The 20826-nt window shown below is 40.2% G+C and overlaps 1 protein-coding gene across 1 annotated transcript in view; it reads right to left on the bottom strand.

Annotated features, from left to right (window-relative positions):
* Window positions 1–20826, bottom strand: part of plce1 (phospholipase C, epsilon 1) — a 74023-nt gene that overhangs the window by 11452 nt on the left and 41745 nt on the right. Inside the window, 22 exon segments of the mRNA XM_056770672.1 lie at window positions 236–529; window positions 979–1110; window positions 2210–2327; window positions 2416–2525; window positions 3420–3461; window positions 4325–4454; window positions 4882–5040; window positions 5347–5463; window positions 6355–6462; window positions 6621–6786; window positions 7098–7159; window positions 7417–7655; window positions 7728–7864; window positions 7952–8074; window positions 9232–9424; window positions 9552–9669; window positions 9744–9929; window positions 10107–10776; window positions 11718–11926; window positions 12252–12510; window positions 12690–12835; window positions 17001–17317. Coding sequence (XP_056626650.1) covers window positions 236–529; window positions 979–1110; window positions 2210–2327; window positions 2416–2525; window positions 3420–3461; window positions 4325–4454; window positions 4882–5040; window positions 5347–5463; window positions 6355–6462; window positions 6621–6786; window positions 7098–7159; window positions 7417–7655; window positions 7728–7864; window positions 7952–8074; window positions 9232–9424; window positions 9552–9669; window positions 9744–9929; window positions 10107–10776; window positions 11718–11926; window positions 12252–12510; window positions 12690–12835; window positions 17001–17317 — 4035 coding nt within the window.

Below are 20826 nucleotides of genomic sequence, written 5' to 3'. Positions count from 1 at the left end.
TTTAAGACAGAGATGGCGATAGAGAGGCCGAAATTAAAGGGGTTTCAAAAATGCTGTATTTTGCACACAACGTGCATGTTTGTATCTCCTCTTTGCTCCACCTCTCTGAAACGCACAGATTTTTTACAAAGCTCATCATGGCTCTGAAAAGCGAGGTGTGCTATGATTGGCCAGTTAACCAAAGATGCAGAAAAACACGTCATCACGCCATATGCCCCTTTTAAAGACTCTTTACCGTCTGTCTGGTAGTTGAGAGCGACCAGTTGAATTCCGTGCAGCCAGAAGATGAGTGGATTGGGGTTTGTGGAGTCTATGCGGGTGGCGGCGGGGTACGTCCGCAGCAGCTGACAGCTGGTGTGCTGGATGAGTTTTTGCGAGTAGCGGCGACACAAGCGCTTGGCTGCGTTCTCGTTGACCGAGGAGATGTGGTAACATTTCGGTGTGCGGATGATAGCGCTGAGAGAGGTGCTCGGGCTCAGCGTTTGAGACGTCTGGTCATCCCAGTTTCCCCGAACCCCGTCCACACCGGCTGCCAAGACACGAGAACATAGATTTTACGGTCAAGTTTTATGCGGACTACTCTACATACGACCAAGCTTAACCAATGAAAGTGTTTACAATGAATGAGCTTTTTAAATAAATACTATATGAGATGAAACAAAAACAGAATGAGAATGCGTTTATCGCCATTGAAGATTCCAGCAAACTTTGGGCTTTTATAAACTGAACTTTTGTCGTAAAGTTCACATTCCCGAAGGCTTTTACTTCAAAGAAGCTCAAGTAGAGACACTTGCCCGCTGAAAGTGCTTGTGCTCAAACTGTACATCCTTATTTTCTCAGACCGCCAGTCGCTGGAAATATTCCATCGAAAGGCATTTTTATGTGCTTTCGAGAGACATGAAAATAATGGAAAACTTGAGCGTATTTCTCCCACGAGCCCTCAAAGTGGGTGTTCTGAATCCGCGAGCTGGTCCCTACCTTTTCCTGGGGCTCGGACCAACGTCACAGGCTCCCCGGGGCTCCCGCGCGCCGGAGCGCTGCCAAAGATGGACTTCCGACTCTTTCGGTCCTTTCCTCTGCCGGAGGCTGATGGGGAGAGCGTGGAGAGGCCTGATTCCCACGCACAGCAACACAAACAAACACATATGTGAGGTCACACTGCAGGGTTTACATTTCTCCAGCAGTCGCTAGTTTAAGAGTCCTTGTTTATACAAGCTTTACCTCCGGGACCATTCCAGTTTCCAACAGAGCCAAACACCTGAATCTCATTTACCAGACGTATTACACAAAGTCAGCTAATTCCACGGTTCACACGTGTGCTGGATCATGAATTTTACCTTCCAACATAACTAGTGCCAATGGTCAATATTAATGTGAGGTTTTATTAAAGGGATAGTTCAACCCAAAATAAAATTCTGTCAATTTTTTTCACCCTCATGTTATTCCAAGCCTGCCTCGGACTCTTTCTTTGGTGAACACAAAAGGAAATATTTTGAGAAATGTTGCGGCGGTTTTGTGTTTATACAAGGGAAGTCAATGGAAGTATATGTTGTTTGGTTATTAAAGGTTTCAAAATAACATTAAACAGGATTGGAATGACATGAGGGAGAGTAAATGATTAAAACATTCCCATTATGAGGTGAACTATCCCTTTTAGATGTTTAAGATGCTAACCTACAGAGAGTCCAAATATGATATTGAGCATTTCAACAAAAACAAAATCTAGTTGTAAATAAAGTTCTGATTTAGAATAGGGATGTTCAACAATTAATCGTAATTAATCGCATCACGTTTGTTTTTACATAATAATATGTCTGTGCACTATGAATATTTATTTTGTATTCAAAAACACATTTCTGTGTATATATATAGAAAATACTTTAAATAACATTTATTCGTTTTTATGTTTTTCTTAAATATTTACATGCATGCGTATTGTTAAATTAGAAACACAAACGTCTATTCTGGATGCGATTAATCGTTGAACAACCCTAATTTAGAAACGGTTTCTAAACTATTTCTAAATTTGTCAGTTCCTAACAATTTCTTGGTAACAAATAAAGCTTTGCTTGGAACAGTTTCAAATCAATCTGTAAAACATGATTCAAGTTTTGCACAAACTCATGAAGTCTCACTTTTGGTGTAACTGGTGAATTTTGGCCTATAATGCTCAATACCAGCAAACACTGAGAAACATGAATTTGAGCACCTGGGAATTTGACGGCCTGACAGTAGATGATGAGGTCTGAGAGCTCTTGTGCAATCTGTCTGCTCTCCTTCTCATTCTGTGGCAGATAAAACTCCTCCCCCAACTCCATGTCAAACATCTGCAAGAGCCAATAAGCAACATGAGATCATGTCGTCCCTCTTCAACACACAAAGTAACAAAGTTTTGTTTTTCTATTGTTTACGGACCTTTCCTTTGCTTCCTGCTTTCTTAAAGCGTTTGGGCATCTCGTCGTTGGACTCGTACTGAAGTTTCTCTGTGGATGACTTGCTCTCTGGTTTGTCGTCCAGAATATTGTCTGGAGATAAGAAAAGATTAAGAAACGGTTTTACGTCGTAACCGACAAGCATTTCATGGATTTGTCCGAAACAAAAAGCACAGCGATTAAAACCAAAGAAAAAGATTCATTTAAATTATTTTTTTCGATGAGCACTTTGCAAAGCGCACACGGGTCATTCAACAACCTACTTAAAAAAACTGATAAATGATGTGATTTATAGATCAATGACAGGGGAAAGTATTACAAAACAAAAGTCCTCTCTAGAAACTGTTCTAATCCTGAGCGGCATCCTAAATTATACATTAAATGATGGATTTCTTTCAATTTGGTTGGAAACATGTGGAATAATGTACCATCAAAGCCATCGGAATACAAAACACCACTTTACTGTTTTTTGGTTATTTTAATGCAACGAATGTTACATATTGTGCCTTTAAGAGAAAAGCAGTACACCAGCGTAGGATTCATGTCAATCCACATCAGTTGCAGAACGACCCGTGTGACGTCAGCATGATTTGAAGGTAAACTTGATTTGCTGCACGACTCACAGCTGCGTCTCTGGGGACGTCCGTATGGGAAAGAACAAAGTCTCTTTTAAGCGAGAGCATCTCAAGGCCTGAGAAAGCAGATGGCTTTGTTTTCCCCCATCGACGAGCCAGTGCCGCAAGCGTTCCAAAACAACAAGAGCTGGGAAGACAGAGGCCGAGTTTGGAATGGCTTGTTTATATGTCAAACTGCCCGTCTGACCGCTCCATATACTCATGATAGAGCAGAATCAACATTCCTCACCGCCTCTGACAGCCATCATTACAAAACACATCAGTGCTGATTTATTCCCTCCAAACTCAAGCAATCAAATCAGAGCAGACACACACAAGCGGTTCAAACACAGACACACACTGAGGGTTTTACCTTCCTGGCCATAAGAAGCAGTAGAAGCATTGAGGACATCAGCTACATGAAACAAGACAGAAATATGAAGAATACAAGGAGGAGATATCCTGCCTGAGCAGGTGAAGGTCTTGAAAGTGTTAGTTAACACAAATGACATTCAATAACTGCAACTCAAAAGTGTCATTTATATGCTGCTAGTGTCGTTGCATTTCTCCACGGTTTCCTAACTCACACCATATGTTTAGCCAATGCTTATGTCTGAAATCTCCAACCAGGTTTTATTTACCGTCTCACAGTATTAACACCTTTCAGTGTGACAAGTCCTTAGTACGAGTTGCTCTTTCTGTTAAGCCTGGAGGCAACCGTGTCCTGGAAGCATCGAAAACCTCACGCCTGTAGGCCTGGAGAGATATTTCTTCGTAATGCGCATGCGTATAAACCAGTGTGTCTGCGTATAGGATGTGCGTTTGGCTGTACGCGTAAAAAACGAAGTACGCCACAGGCTTTAGTGTGGAAAGGTAGAAATCACTGTATGTGAACATCGAAACAACTGCCCACTTCACCCTTAAAGGGACAGTTCACCCAAAAATAAAAATTCTCTCATCATTTACTCACCCACAGATTGTTCCAAACCTGTATAAATGTCTTTGTTTCGATAAACACAAAAAAGATATTTGGAAGAATGTCAGTAACCGAGCAGATCTCGTCCCCTAGTTTTTATTTTCCCTACTATGGCAGTAAATGGGGGAGATCTGCTCGGTTACTGACATTCTTCCAAATATCTTCCTTTGCGTTAAGCAAAACAAAGACATTGGTACAGGTATGGAACCATCTAAGGAAGAGTAAATGATGTCAGAATTTCCATTTTTGGGTCAATTATCACTTTAAATAAAGTCTAGGATAGTACTATGAAATTCACGTACCGTCTGACAGCGACTCGTAATCGTAATCGTATTCATCTTCGTCTTCTTCTTCGTCATCGTTGTGTCCGCTGGCTGTGCCGTTGGACGTGCTGCTGTTGGCCTGAGCCTGCATATGTGCCAGCTGATGTGCCTTTAGACATCAAGAGAAGATAATTTACTTCGATGCTCCAACAACTAATATCTGTACAAACTTCAAATGTTTTAAATCGAGTTAGTCGAGACCCGCAAAGAACCTGAGAACACAAGTCTGCACATTCATTCAATAGTTATTGTCCTCTGCATACTGGTTCTTTAGTACTAATCATCTCAATTATTATCCGATTGAAACTGATTCCATTCTGTATGCCACAGAAAAACATACAAACATGTGTGATCCCCTCACAGGTTTCTCTGTAGTTGTTTTAATGTGGATGGGACTTTATGCAGTGCTGTATTTAATCTGTCCCTGTGGGAGTAATTACATGCAGATTTGTACACATCGGGATTAGTTTGCTCAGGTGATATTCTGAAGGTTAATAACAAACATTAAAGCGCTCTGAGATCAGTTGCTCATGTACCTTCTGTTTGAGGATGTCCACCGGAGCCTGATGTGCTTTCAGCTTCTTGTTTTTCAGAAGGATTTTCCCGCGGAGCTGCAGGGGTGACGGAAGTCGAGGCTCGTCCGCAAAATCGCTCTCCAACAGAAACGTAGTCACCAGCTTCTCTCCAAACACCGTCTGACGGACGCAAAAGAAAACAAGATTAACCTGATGCAGGAAACACATCTCGACGTGGCTAACAAGACGGAGATGATAAAAACCCTCCCAAAATGACTCTGAGAACACAGATTTACAGCATGTAGAGAACCAACACCACCCAAATTCAATGCATAATGTAAACAACAAGAAGTTGACTAAGCATGTAAATATTATCATTATGGTTTTTAAAGAACAAAGTGTCATACAACAATGTCTGAATTTGCCGGATGAACTTGAACCAAAACATTTTTGGGTTCCAACAAATCCGTGTGAATGAAAAGATACCTTAAAGATCTCGGCCATCTTGCGTTGCTGTGGTAACGAGCAGTGGTTTTCAATCGACAGAATGACCGGCATGTCTGAGTTCACAAAGGCTGTGCGATTGATGGCTTCAACAACATCCTACACAACAGAAGAAAACGCACATTAAATACAAACATTACATTACCTCGGTACCTGTAAAAGCACACAGCAGTATTAACTACAGAATACTGTATACAGGACATTAACAAAAAGGAGTGATTACAGGAGAATACAGCAGTTAACTACAGTTTGCTTTAGTAAATGCTTAAGTTTACCATGGTTTTTTCATGGGGTTATTTGTTATGTCTGTTTTGTTCAAGGTTATTAAGATGTTATTACTAATACTATAGTTACTATCCTTAAATTTCTGTTCACATAATTCAAATGAAATACAACTATTTGAGTATTTGAAAAACTTAAATTAAATAAAGGAAATATAAACGTTGCCTTAGAAATAAACTGAAATAGCGCTGATGCACTAAAATTATAACTGAAAATTAATAAAACTAGAACAGAAATTAAGAAGTAAACCAATATAGTATTTAAAATGTTTTTATCTAAAAACGTTATTAATAAAACATTAACTAACTAACCCAAAATTAACTGGAAAACCAAAAAACTTTAGATTCACAGATCTTTAAATTTTCCACCGAAACCCAAAGATGATTATTCAGAGTGATATCTGCCGATTCGAGTCTCGGCCCTGATCATCGTCTTTTTTAAACAATCCGAGGGTTGTGAGAAAAAGTGATTTCTTTCGAGCGATACAGACCAACACATCGGTGCAACTTTACTAGAACTACAAAGCTACACAAACTGAAAAAAGATCATCTTAAAACAACTGTTAAAAGCTCAATGCATGAACCACAGACAGTTGTGTTTTGAGCTTTCCAACACTACGTCTACAAAACTGCACATCTACAAAAGCAGATCATTAAAGGAATGTTAAAGAAGCAGAACAGTGAATTCCATCTTCATTTCCAAGCCAACCTTGAAGGTGACTTTAGTTGTGAGAGTGTGTCCGTGGTAAATAACAGGCATGCCGTCATCTCCATCCCAACAGTCCAGCTCGACGCTTCGACAGCCCTGGAGCAACACCTGCGACACAACCCATAAATCAACCACCGGCCGGCGTTACATTCACATGCGCACGACTTCAATGGTACAGCATGTGAAACACTGAACGTCAAGTTTATTTATGAAGTGGTTTGGCTTGGATGACAGTGAGGATAGACAGAAGCCAATGGAGGAGGTACCTGACTGTAGAGCTCCACCGAAGATTCTCCCTTCAGCTGATGGCCCGTGAGGTATGTGTTATGAGAGGACTCGATGTAATAGTACGACAGAGGATACTGGAGCTCCTCCACATTCACTTGAGATTCCTCGTTCTTACAGGCAAAGTTGTCCTTATCCAGTAGAAACCTTGAGAAGAAGATGTGTGGCTTTAGAGATGACTTTCTGTGCGATGTAGCCGAGAGTTCAACCAAAAGTAAAACTTCTGATCACACCACTCTCATGTCATTCAAAAACTGATGGAAGTCAATGTGGTTCAATGTTGAAATATCTTCTTTTGTATTGTGCAGAAGTCATAAGGGTGAGTATATGACGAAACAATTTTACTTTTTGGGAGAACCATCCCTTTAAATCAACATTGTCGATTATTTTTAATAAGTAATGTTCGAGAAATCGCTGCTCCAAATGATTTTGTCAAGCAAGTTTCAATAAAACCAAACCTGGCAAATCCTTCAAAGGACATCCATCCCATCTGGCGCATACTTGAGGAAGGCTCGAATTTCTAAAGAAACAAAAACAAATCAAATGATATTATGTTGGCATGCATATCATTCGATGTCTCACTGTGATTTGTGAGCCATGAGACTCTTAATATCCAAGTGTCAATCAACAAAGAAAGAATCAGTCGTCCATGTTGTTGGTGGCAAACGGAGACCACCAATCAGAACGTTAAGATTGTGCCAACCAACTCTATTAAAGACAAAAGTTTCAAATCCCTTAAACGACTTTGACAGACAAACAGAAGGTGGGTGGACTCACCTGTATGATGCTCAGGATCTCGTCGTAGGTCAGATGTTCCCCCTGACAGTTGACCAGAAAATCATTTAACTGGGAGATGGCGAGTCCCAGCACTCCCAGTGAAGAATTCTCCACTCCGGTGCCATTGGTCACTATGCTGGCAGTCGCGATGGCGTCTGAGATTTGCTTCTGGTTGTCGGACATCTGTTGACGTGTCCGGATGAAAAGGCCCAGATCAGAGCCATTCCGGGTCAGCAGATCTGCAGAGAGATTGGATCGTAAAACGTTTCGTCACTTCTCAATTACAATCAAATGCATTGACAGATGCACACCGAGATCCGGCTGGGGTCCTGTAAGTTTGTCATCGATCCTCAGGGTGGTGTAGAGAGGGACCGAGTCGGGACCCGAGCGGCTGCAAGGGACAGCGTACATGTCGAACAGCTCCTTTAAATCCTTGCGACTTCGAATGCTGGACGCACGACAAAAGAGAACATTTTCAACAATCCTTCTTTTATAAAACACAGACGCAGTTTATTTGAGGAATTGTGTGTTTAACCTGAAAGACTTGAAGAGCTCCACAAACTCAACGAAGCTCATGACGCTGTCAGAGATCATGAGATCTTGAAAGCCCCTGAAGCAGCTTTTCCCCCGGCTGTGCCAGCTTCTACTGCTCCAGGCCCTGACCCCACCAAACACCAGAAACTACTGTTAGTACACCACCAATTTAATCAGATCTATCAATAAATAGTACACGGTTGATTAAAAAAACCCACAAAAAAAAAAAAGATCTGGATGTAGATGTCACAAAACATTTACATGTAAAAATAAAATGTAATGAAATTAAATGTAATGAAATGAATGTTTACATTTTGTGCACAATTGTATTATATTGAAATGTAATTATTGTATTGTAAACATTTTTTAAATTACATGTAGGGTAATTACATATCATAAGGCATTAAATTTGTCATACAAAACATAATAAATTATGTGAAAAATCATTATTACATTATCGCAATTGTTATTACATTATAAGCACAAGATTATTCGTTTTTATTTATTTATATTTTATTAATTTGAGTTGGTACAAACATTATCATCGTGCCGCCATGTTTGAACTTAATGGAACTTTTTCACAAGACTGTGATGACGCGTTCAATAGTCATCAACATCGTAAATCCTCCAAAGTTTTTTGTTTTCAATATTTTTTTTTACGTTATACTTTTTATTATGTTACATTTGAATAAAATTACATAAAATAGTGGTAACGCCAGGGGGTTTCTTATGCAGCGGCTATGTAAGTCACTGTAAGTTATTCTCTCTTTTGATTGCCGTTATCAGACTCTCTCTATTTTTTTTTTCGTTGAAAGTAGTGAAAACACTATTGCTAATTTTTTACTTTCGCTATTTGAGCAAATGAGAATGCAAAAAATATATTTGTGGTAGCCTCCCATTCACCGCTATAGAAGTTTACCCAACTATGATGACTTCCGCTGCTTAATCACATCCACAATAAAATTTGTGTTTATGTATTATATGTTTGCACGCTGTGCATATTAATTGAGCATTTATAAACACATGCACATACATGTAAATATGTATTCATTTTATATTTTTCTTAAATATACATGTAATTTACATCACATAAAAATTGAAATATAAACTTGCAGATATTTATTAAATATATACAGTACATGTTTACGCATGTGTATATTTTTTAAAATACAACATTAATATGCACATCTCACAGATCTTTATTATGTACTTTATAATAACATAACATAACATAATATAGAAGATAACCTGTTAATCTAAACAGTGTAAATGATGTCTTACCCCGGTTGCCCTTTGGAGCTGCAGGGGAGGCTGGGGGAGGAATGGGGATGTGGTGGGGTGGAGGTGTTTGCGCTAAAGGATCCAGAGGACGATGCAGAGGAAGAGGAGTTGGACAAGGAGCTTCCGGGAGACTGGCTTTTACTGTTTGATAAGGAAAAGGGTCCGGGAAGGCCGAGGGAACTGCAGTCTTCTACTGAAACATCAGAGCAGACATCATGCATCTGACCTCTTTTTGTTTTCGTTATTCAAAAAAAATATGTGTCCCTAAACCAGCCGAAATCTTAACATTCCTCCATCATGTAAGGATCAGTATTCCTCACCAGTTTCCTCAGGCTCTACACTTTCTGATGGGTCTGACTCTCTCCTTCCTAAAGATTCTTTACAGCTCCTGGTCTTGCGTGAGATCATCTCATCATCAGTACCATCTCCACTGTCCCCCTGTGAACAGAACCTGTGTTAGAGACAGCCGTGTCATAACAAAGCGTGTTAGCTTGTGATCTTCATGTCCTTACCCTCACTAAAGCTTTCTTCTTCTTTTTAATGTTGGAGTTGATGCCCAGCGGACTGTTTCTCTGCACTGAGCTCTTCTCAGCACTCTTGCTGGCAGATCCGGGGCCGCCGGCACCCATATTCCAGCGCCGGCCGCCGAACAGCTCGATGGCCTGGGCAAGTGTGGGACCTTCAAATTTATTGTCCTCCTACAAACCAATTTTTAAAGGAATATAAACGCCACAGATAATAAGATCACACAACAATGACTGGAACTCAGCTGTAGGAGAATCAAGCCCGAGATGACTTCACATTAGCCAAGTTATGCAAAATGGGAAATAGCAGTAGTCTAGACAACTGTAAACTGTCAATGACATTAACTGTACCTGATACAGGCTGACGTACTGTCTGCGCAGCCACTGCAGCCTCTGGTCTGGAAACCTTCTGATCTTCCTGATGGCTCCGAGCAGTTCCTGAATGCCCTTGTACAGCATGTGTGCCGTGTGTTTGGGTGCCACAAAGTGAAGCAGTCTGTTGTCTGTAGTGTGAAGTCCATAGAGCAGCGTCAAAGCGTTCTCACTGGCGTTCATGTTGCACAGTTTGTGTTGCAGGCACACAGCGTTAACGTCCACCGCAGGGTGACCCATAAACACGGCCTTCACCACGTTCAGGTCCAGGAGCCCGTCGGACAGTCCGCAGTGCACAGGTTGACCCAGAGGTAAGTGGTCTGGGGATGGCATAGATGCCCCGAAGCCTCTGTATCTTCCGGTCAGGAGGCCGATGCGGTGGGGTTTGGACCATGTAAGGAAACAGTTATCGGGCTGCAGACGCAGAAGGCAGCGGGCCGTGAGGTGGCTCTCCGGGTCGTAGCGGATGACCGTCGCTCCCTGGAAGAGGAACTGGTGGAGATCCGGCTGCAGTGAGAGCACGTACCATGGGATGAGCTCCGTGCCGTGACTAAAGGGTCCGTGGACCTCCTCCGCGGCCTGGAGGTCTACGTCCTTCACCAGCTCAAGTGGGTCCCCTTCAGAATCGGAGAGGTCTCCTACCAAAAACCTGCAGAAGTGACACGAGGAACATTTCCAAGAGGTGAAACAGAGATGGGAATCAAGTGATGTAATAAACAGAACTCTTCCAGAGAACTGCTCAGTGTCTCACAAATGCAATATTATTTTTGCAGAACATGCGATACTGAAGGGCACCCTCTATTTGAGCCCTCAAGACCACCTGGTTCACCTGGTTCAAGGTGGTTCTAAGACCAAAGTGTCTTTGTTTAGGTTTAGTATTGGTCTGGTTCTTGAGGGTCTGTAACTCAAAAGCAGGGCAGTCACGCATCTTTGTGCAAAAGAAACACGTTCCTGTTAGTTTAACCCGTGAACCATGCGACATTCCAGCGACTTACAAGACACGCTCTGAAGCAGGAGCTTTCCTTGAAGAGAACGGAAGAGAAAGACGGCAGTTGTTTGAGAAACGACAGAACCCGCAGTCACATGGCCAAATGCATTTCTGTGCCCAAACACAGCACGCTTTATTTTTATACATTAGTGGCATTCCGTTGAGCATATATGAGATGTTCCTGAGACGCTGAGGAGAAAAGTAAAGCTATACAGAGATACATCAAAGCCATGTTGTTCAGTTCTGCGAAGACAGGCGCTGATATTCTCCAGAGATCTTCCAGAGACAGTATTAACAACCGACATGAGCACCTTCCTCCAGATGACAAACCAGCCACAGCTTTGAGAACTAACAGAGCTCACAACCTCTAATGCTCTGAACATGACTTTACATGAATAAACAGATGTGGAACATGCCAGTCTTTGGAGGTTTAGAAAAATGCGAAGCACTTTATTCTTTCGCTCTCCAATAACAGATTTTCTCTACGTGTTTATCGTGGAAAAAATAATTTGATATTGGTTGACACACGTGTAAATGTTACAAAATGTCTTTTTGTAAAATGTTACAAAATGTTTACAAATGTTTTTATGAGAGACACTCACTGGTTTCTGATCTTGTCTTTGAAGGAATTCTTTGGACAGATGTTGATTTCTCGAGTCCTCTCCTCGGGCTCATCTGTCTCCAGGCTTCGATTACAGCTGCGGATCGTCTGCAGAATGTTACTGACCGTCGTCTCCTTGTCCGAGTTGTGCAGTCCGTCACTTCCGGCCCTCTCCAGGAAACGCTGCGGGCCGTTATAGTCTGCGATAAACTGTGGGGCGTATGAAGAACTTCAGCACACAGAAAGAACACAAGCCCAACTATAGACTTAAGGGATTTGGGGGTTTTAAAAGCCTCGGTTTAATGATTTATTAGTCATCAGAGTGACTAAATGTCTTTGTCCCAGTTGATTCAATCTACTTTTCAGAAAGCCAGGAAGCGATTCAGTACTCGTATTGAATGTTAATGAAAAAGGCAATTATTGCTCCAGTCTGCCAAAATGGTCTCAGGATTATTATTGTAACCATAAAAGGCAATTCAATTTGAACAGGAAATTAAATTTCCTGCGGTCGTCATTATCAGTACTTAATCTTCACCTCAAAAGAGTCGTCTTGAGAATCAAAAGACGGACTCAGTCCAATAATGCTGGCAGCGCCGTCGAGAGCTTCGCTGAGTTCCTTCAGGAAGACGCCGCAGAACGGCACCACTTTGCATCCTGGGATGTTGAGCGCACGGTTTACCACTTTCTTGTACTCGGAGGACGACTCGTGTTGAGCCATGGCGTCTTTCAGCCCACGCATGGTCTCGATGTCGGCCTGCTCCATAAACTGCCACATCTTTAGCACTTTACGAGACCTGAGGGAATAAACCATGAGCAGACAAAATCACAGACCCTTCGGATTCTGTCAAGTCTTCCTTTTGTTCCTTTATGTTATAACTTTTGTAGCTCTCATCCATTAGCTTTCAACTTAAATTTTTACCAATGCCAACATTTATTTGGAGAGAAAAAAGCCCTTGAAGGCATAACATCGTACCTGAGGCCTGCCAAGAACTCCATGACCGTGTTGTAGTTGCCCATGTCCCAGCAGCATTTTGCCACGTGGACGAGATGCGAGAAGACCTCCCTCTTTTCCTCCATAGAGCCCGCGGTGAGGATGAGCCACGTCACCCATGAACTCACCTGAACACACAATCAACACACATCAACACATGATCACGAGGATCTACTGACATCACAACACTTACAGCGGTCAGTGGACTTGCTCTGTTCAATCCTGATTCGCTTCTCAGATCTGATCTTTAAAGACCCTGTGTTTACATCAGACAGTGGAGTCAATGTAAGTCAAATAAGAACAAGTACAATATCAGGAGAATTTTCTGTACCACAAATGAGAACAGCCATGGCAAGAGACATTGTTGGTTAAGTTACTTTGAAAAAGTAACTAATTACCAGTGTTGGGTGTAACTAGCTACTAAGTAATTAGATTCACAGTAATTGAATTACTCTTCCCTTGAAAAGGTAAAGTGAGGGATTACTCTTATTTTTTCTGAATTATAAGTCTCACTTTAAAATGTATGCGTTAATGTGTAATTCTCACATTTGTATACTTTGGTCAGTTAATAAGAATCATTTCATTTGTTATTTAATTCAAGAATTTAAATAAGTTTTTTCATGTGTATCCTTGAATCAATTCTAATCAATGCTGATATAGGACATAGAAATAAGTCATTAGTAAGAAGTTATCAAATACTTTTTGGTGAGTAATTTCTTGTACTTTCGACAGATGTAAAAACATTTTTTCAATCTTACAAATTGAATTAAATCTTAAATATATTCGTTAAACATTTTCATTCAGTTATAAATGTTCTGTTGGTTGAATTTGTTCAAACATTTGTGCAGTGTTAAAAAACTGAAAAGGGAAGTTCTTCTAAATCTGGACCAGCGTTTGCTGACATTTCTTAAAGTGGTTTATACAGTATGTCATTCAAGTATTAGTAACATAATTAACTGAAAATGTATATTAAAATAAATTATTTAATTTCATTGATTGGTCTTAATATAAATTCATAACTCCAACTCTGAATTTTCATTTTTGGGTGAACTATCTCTTTAAAGGAAATGACAGATATGTACAACAAGCGTAGTCTGCCTCTGTAGAGCTCCCATAATAGATTGTAAAAACACGTCAATATAAATGTCATTTAAATTGTAATGATTCACCATGCCAATCAATTGAATTTAAAGGTATAGTTCACACCCAAAAAAAATGCAAATTCTGTCATGAATTACTCCCCCTCAAGTTGAAAAAAATCATTGTATACTTTTTTTTGTTCTGAACACAAAATGAGATGTTAGAGCTAACATTTTTCTAAATATATTTCTTTGTGTTCAACAGAAGAAATACATTTATACAGGTTGGGAACAACTTGGGGTGTGTGGGGGCTAATTCAAGTCAGAATTTTCATTTTTGAGCAGACTATCCCCTAACTGTAATGTTCTGAAATAATCAGTCAAACACGTTCTCACTGAATGTTGTGTTTGTTGCCACTATACTTCAGGTCTAGTAAGCAACACACAAACAAGCACCATTCTTATGTTTAAAAATAAATAAAAAACCTCTTTCAAACGAATAGTATTTACCCTTAAACAAAGTCCCACAATCTGGCCGTCTCTCATAGCAGCAATCGGTTGAAGCACAAATATTTACGCAATGATGTGTTGTAGCTAAAAACCTCTCTCAGAAAGCCAGTCAGTTACATAAACAGTTCTGGCGGGGCCCGGGCGGTCGGGGACGTTTAATGCGAGGGGTCTGCCGGCACTCTGGGGCTTCGTGTCATTCTGCCAGCATTCCACAGGTCACACTCTTCCTGAGCGCACACGGCAGATCTGACTGTCAAAACTCTGCAGAGACACAGCACGCTTTAAAGAGCCCCGCTGTCAAACCTCTGTACGACAACCGCAAACAAATGACCACAACAAAGACAAAAATAACACAACATGATGTTAGTCTGGGAATGAGTCCACAGGAAGCACAGGGATAAAGAGAACAAACTAACGGACGCTGGGATTATCACAAGGGGATGTGAAATATTTATATTATGTAATCGTTCACACTGACGCCTCTGATATACTGAACGACTTTCTCTTAATCAGATGTGATTCAAAGGCGACGAACTTAATGCAAGAAGATTCCCAGACTCAGTCTGTGTGAAGTGACGTTTTTTTATAACCTGGACTGACTGTAATTATCTGCACACATATTATTCACAGTCTTAACATGATCTGCTCTAATATGAAACAGGACATAATCCATTTTCTGAATATTTGACATTTTTGCGTTTTACGCAACTATACTGGAAAGCTACAGTGCGTTATTTTCTCATTTTCTCAAAAACAAAACCATCTGGTGCTCGCAACAACCATGACATCATCCACCTCTACAAAACACATTCAAGAGACAAAACACAACCTTCTTCAAATCGAATATCAATAAGTAAACCCCTGCTTTGTCATTTATACAGCCATGGAAAAAAACATGAGACAATTTCAAAACTATTTAAAAAAATTCTGAATTGTGGTATGTGTTTAGGTAAATAATCATTTTTGTTTCTTTCTGTGAACTATTTCTCCCACATTTCAAATAAAACTATTGTTTCTATTTACATTTATTTGCAGAAAATGAAAACAGGAGAATCAGGTGAAAAAACAGCAAAAGCTGTCTGTATTTTTTCCGAACTCATACTGCAAAGAAAAGTTTAGATTCACTTTTAAACAATATCACAGTCATATTTCTACATGTAATTAGAAAAGGTCATTCTGTATTCTTATGACTATGGAACTCCTGAGGTCTGATAGTTGAAATTCAACAGACACTGGAATGGAATGACAACTACACATCTAGAAATAATGATAAAATCGTTTTTTTTCAGCTGTTGTAAATAAAATCTGAGATTTGTGAGTATTTATTTATTGATTGATTTAAAGGGGTCATATGGCGCGATTAAGTGTTTTGCACTTCCAAAAGATGAGACAACTAAAAACGAATGGTAACATTTTATTGACAAGACTGTTCCAGAACAGAACAATTCCAATATTCACATGTGTGCAGCCCGTTTCCCAGATGATTGCTTCATGAACCTGAGAGAGATCAAGGCCGACTGTGCACGAAAGCTTTTGTTAAAAAGTGGGGCAATTCCAACCATTACAACTTCGCAAGGACAGTCTGGCGCTTCAGATTGGTAGTCTGTAAGTATATTTTCATTGTAAAAGACTTTGTTATGGAATAACGTCAGTTGAGTTTGTTGTTTGTTTGTAGCTCTTGTTGTTTCTTTGTGTGATCTGCCAATACAAACAAGTGCGCGATGTGAAAAAGACAACATAAGTCCTAATAATCAGTAATAATGTTCCAACTAGAGGCAACAAATGTCGTGTTTCTGTCTTTGTTGAGTCACGACGAGACGTATCGTAACACAGGTTGATCACTAACTGCAAATCTTTAAACGTAGTATATAAAAGGTAAAACAGTTAGCTATAGTTTTTAACTATTTAACATAATATTGTTTTTAAAACCTTTACATCCTACTCGAGCTGGCAAAGTTGATGTATCTACTTGATCATCTTCATTTTCCAGATCAGATTCAGGCTCGAATCAATAAGGAAAGTACCGATGACATTTTATCACCTTTCAGTACTATTGCTTGGGAACATGATGTTCCAAATGTGGTCCGAGGCGTTTCATTTCACACTTGCAGTATTCGACCAATCACAACGCACTGGTTAGCTGGGCAATCATAGCACACCTCGCTTTACACAGCGATGAGCTTTGTTAAAAATCTGTGCGTTTTAGAGAGGCGGGGCAAAGAGGAGATACAAACATGCACGGTATGTAGAAAATACAGCGTTTTTGAACCATAAATATTGTTTACACATTGCATTACATCTAAATCAAAGCATAATATTTGTTTTAGCCGTATCATATGCCTCCTTCAATTTGTATTTAAACGCAACGATAAACATGACTCACAGTACCCCAGATGACCCCATGTTATCAGTTTAAGCGGTAATTATCGCGGAATGATCGAAAAATCAATGCCGACCAATCAGGATCAAGCATTCCAGAGAGCGGTTATAATCTGCGATAAACACATCTCTAGAGATTATTAATTTCATCAAAAACCAGCAACAGAACAGACACGAGTCACATCCGACGAAAACATCACCACATCCCTAAACACACTGTCAACAGGTCCCAACTGAAACGCATTTGAAACAATTGCATTCACGCATCCACCAACAAACATTATAACTCGAGATCAACCAAATGCAATGGAATGTGAGTGTTTACCTCATTGAATCTCGTGACGAGGTCTTCCACGGTGTTGTGGAGGTCGTTCTGTCTGGTCATGATGGGGACCGACAGAGATGCCTTCAGGTTCTGGTGGCGTTTGTGACACTCGGGGCTGCTCAGGTCTTTTGTAAGGAAGCTGAGGTAGTCGAGAGGAAAGACGCGCTGGTACAGCTGCTGCTCCTGTTCCGTCAGGATGGTGGCGATCTCCTCCGGAAACTGGATGAGGTGCCGCAGTTCAGCGAGCTCCTTACTGATGCCCGTCACCACAGATGGGAGGATGCTTGAGTTTGCCATGGAGCTGCACAACTGCCGCTCTGAGAGACACAGTCAGAGAGAGACACATTAAGATCTACTAACACTTTTCAACATCCAATTGGTGCTTTTATCAACAAATCCAGGTTGGAGATAATAGTGTTTACCCAGAATCCAATCATAATAATGAACAGTATATGCAGTAATAATTACAATGTGACGAGAAGTTATAACACACGTGTCTACGACAGCACATAAACTGTGACAGTGATGAACCATCGGATGAAGTCTCTGGAGTCGCTCTTTTTTCTCAGGTATTTACATATCTACACTGTTTGCTCTCATGAGATTAGCATCGGAAAACGTATGCCAGTCTGGCGCTCGAGAGCTAGTCTAGCAAAACTTAAATAAATACTGTGAATCATGCTGGTCTGGACAGCGTCAGTGTCAGAGGCTGCGATGTGCCGTCATGGCGACCGGCGGAATGGGAGGAGAAAAGTGACGCTTGATTTGTGTGTCCTGTCTGAAGTGCTCTGATAGGATGGCGTGGCGTGTTACACTTAAGGTGTAATGATGCTGTCCGGAGAGACAAAGCACTAGGTTTTGGGACAAAGCCTGATAGTTTAAAAGCTGTAGAGCCAAACTGATCATGTGGAGGTGGGTTTAACACATACAGTTATGATGTTCTCTCATGTCCACATGCATGTCATTAAGCTGCGCGTGCATCTGCGCTTCACACATCTTCTGAAGCACAATAAGGGGATGTGAATAGACGTCATTAGCAGTAAATGAGCTGCTATGATCTTTATGCATGGGACGGTCAGCGTACGGCTCTACGGGCACTGGTCTCACTGTACAGGTCTTATCGTAAACCCCTAAAGCCTGGGTCAGACTACAGGAGTTCTGAAATTCTGACAGATTTTAAATTCTGGTTGCGGCACACACATAAGGAGAATCTTAACAGATTCTCTTGTGTAAAATCTTAGACCTGGCTCAGACTACAGGAGTTCTGAAATTCTGACAGATTTTAAATTCTGGTTGCAGCACACACATAAGGAGAATCTTGCCAGATCTACATTTTAATCTCTTTTCAAGAACTACAAAAATAGGTTTCCCCTTTGTAAACTTCCATTTATGAATGTGAAATGTTCAATGTCCAGAGAAGAAAACGTTGGCGGTAAAGTTGTGTTTATAAATACGACAAAAGGTAACAAGTGCAAAAAACTGATTTAGAAAGTTTAATTGAAAGTTTTTTCCACGATAGATGAAGGAAATGTAGTGGGTATGCAACAGGTCTTGAGTGTGTAACTGTACCCGTTTAACTGTACTACGGCTTATCCGCGGTGAAAAGCAGATGTTTCGGTAGCAATTCAAAAGTAAGGGATTTATACGTTACTGAAGTAAAACTGTAGCAAGGTGTGTAACATTCCATCCAGGAATGTTGTGTCTTTGTCGCGCTCTGAATGATTCTCTGTCTGTCAGTCCAAAGCCGCTGAGACGTATTTTAAGCAGGTGATGCTATAATGCTTTTTTGCTAAGACTGAAGTTATGACTGTGCTTTAGGCGAGCCGCTTAAGTTTAATGTTAATAAATAACGGAAGAAAACAATTGTCGCTGCCGAACTAAGATGAATGCCAATGTGATTATAAGATAAAAAAAACACATAAACGCATGTTAATGTTATATGTGCGCCTATAGATAAATAACAATCTGTTGACCGAAACTACAAGCTGCGCATTAGCAGTTAATTTACGTGGTACATTTAAAACAGACGCGACTTCTCCCTGCAGCTCTTGTTCTTATCTGTGCGGTTGTGGTATGTTTTTGAGGATACATTATAAAGACGATCCTCCATCTCCTCTGTACAACCTACCCTTGCAGAAGCTTTACCTCCGTCACTTGTCGATGTGTCTCTCATTGGCTGTAGCGAAAGTACCAACGTCATCAGCCCGATTTAAAATCCTAAATATCAAACATGTTTGATATGATCGGGGCGGCTAAGATTTCTCTCGGAGCAGATCGGGAGTTCCAAGATTCGATCTGTGAACGCCTCACATTATGTGATAATCTGGACCGATTCTCGGGCCCGATCGCATTTCTAGGCCCGATTTTTTCAAAGATTCTCGGGAGGGGAATTCGGGGTAAAATCTGGCAGAGAATCCTTTAGTCTAAGCCAGGCTTAAGTGAGTTTGGGCATCGTTTGAATTTTATCGATTCCCACTTTCGATTCCAAAGTTCTACATTTTTTTACATTTTTAGATATTAACCTGTATGGTCATTTAGCCTGTTATTGACTGGTTTGGTATACATATATTTACGAGCACCATTTTGTGTATAAACATAGAGACATGTTTTGTCAGATTTATTACTATTTGTATTACGATAACTGCTATACATCGATTAAATACATTAATCTGATTAATCACACATAACATAAATGTTTTAAAATATAGTTTTGCATTCTAATAATGTCACATTTAATCTCCAAATTAATATAGAAACAACGGATTTCTTTACATTCTGATATTAGTATTGCAACTGACGTCTCCATTAAATTGATTATTTCTTCTGTATTTTAAAATGAATTATAGCTGCTCAACACTTAAGTACAGTATAACTGAGAGCTATCATGTCTAACAGGTAGGAAATATACAGAACTGAATTTAACTGAATTAAAGTGATAGTTCATCCAAAAATGAAAATTCTGTCATCATTTTGCTCACGCTCATGTAATTTCAAGACATCATTGACTACCATAGTAGGAAGAATGAAATAGTGCTCAAAGGTGCCCCAGAACTCTGCTTTCCTAAATTCTTCAAAATATCCTTCTCTGTGTTCATTGGAACAAAGACATTTATAGAGGTTTGAAACAAGCTGAGGGTGTGTAAATGATAACAGATTCAATTCTGGATTAACTTTCCCTTTAAGATCTCAAACACTTTACAGTGTTTAATGCTAAATTCTAAGTTAAATAAAGAATTAAAGATACAAACAAATTTAATTCCTCTTGTCTTTTGTTCTTTGATTAACATCATTGACAGGAGTCACAGCAGCAGGTTTAAGGACGGGGCCCCTTTAATAGCTGCCGCTATACGCAGATCTGACTCCTTTTCCCATTTTCACAACTCTTTGCATTCACTAGGATTGTATTTCACACGTTGAAATCTGTCTTTAAGAAAATACAAGAAAAAAAGGGCTTTTTGACATAATCTTGTGTGGTTTTGTTCATTCGAGCAGGAGAGAAAACGTAATACTGGTGCTGCGCTGTCTGACAGAGATTGAATGATTCAGTCTTTAGCTGTGACTGTTTACACCAGACGGGACCGCTTTCGAGTTGTGCCGCGTCCCACAGCTAAAAGTTTGTCTTTCTATACTGAACGTGTCAAAGCAAATGTTTCAAATTGCGCTTAAATGGTTTAAAGGCCTTTACATGAATAAGAGCGTAATTATATAATGTTACGCTAGACCGAGGATGACATATTAAAAGATGCTGTGTTAAATATTTTGAAATCTGAAAAAAAGGAATAGCATGCGTTAAGGCTTTAATGTTGACAGTCCTAATTACAATAGT

The sequence above is a fragment of the Triplophysa dalaica genome, chromosome 17, assembly GCF_015846415.1.
Source record: "Triplophysa dalaica isolate WHDGS20190420 chromosome 17, ASM1584641v1, whole genome shotgun sequence".
Taxonomy (NCBI): Eukaryota; Metazoa; Chordata; class Actinopteri; order Cypriniformes; family Nemacheilidae; genus Triplophysa; species Triplophysa dalaica.
This window is presented reverse-complemented; position numbering and strand designations above follow the sequence as displayed.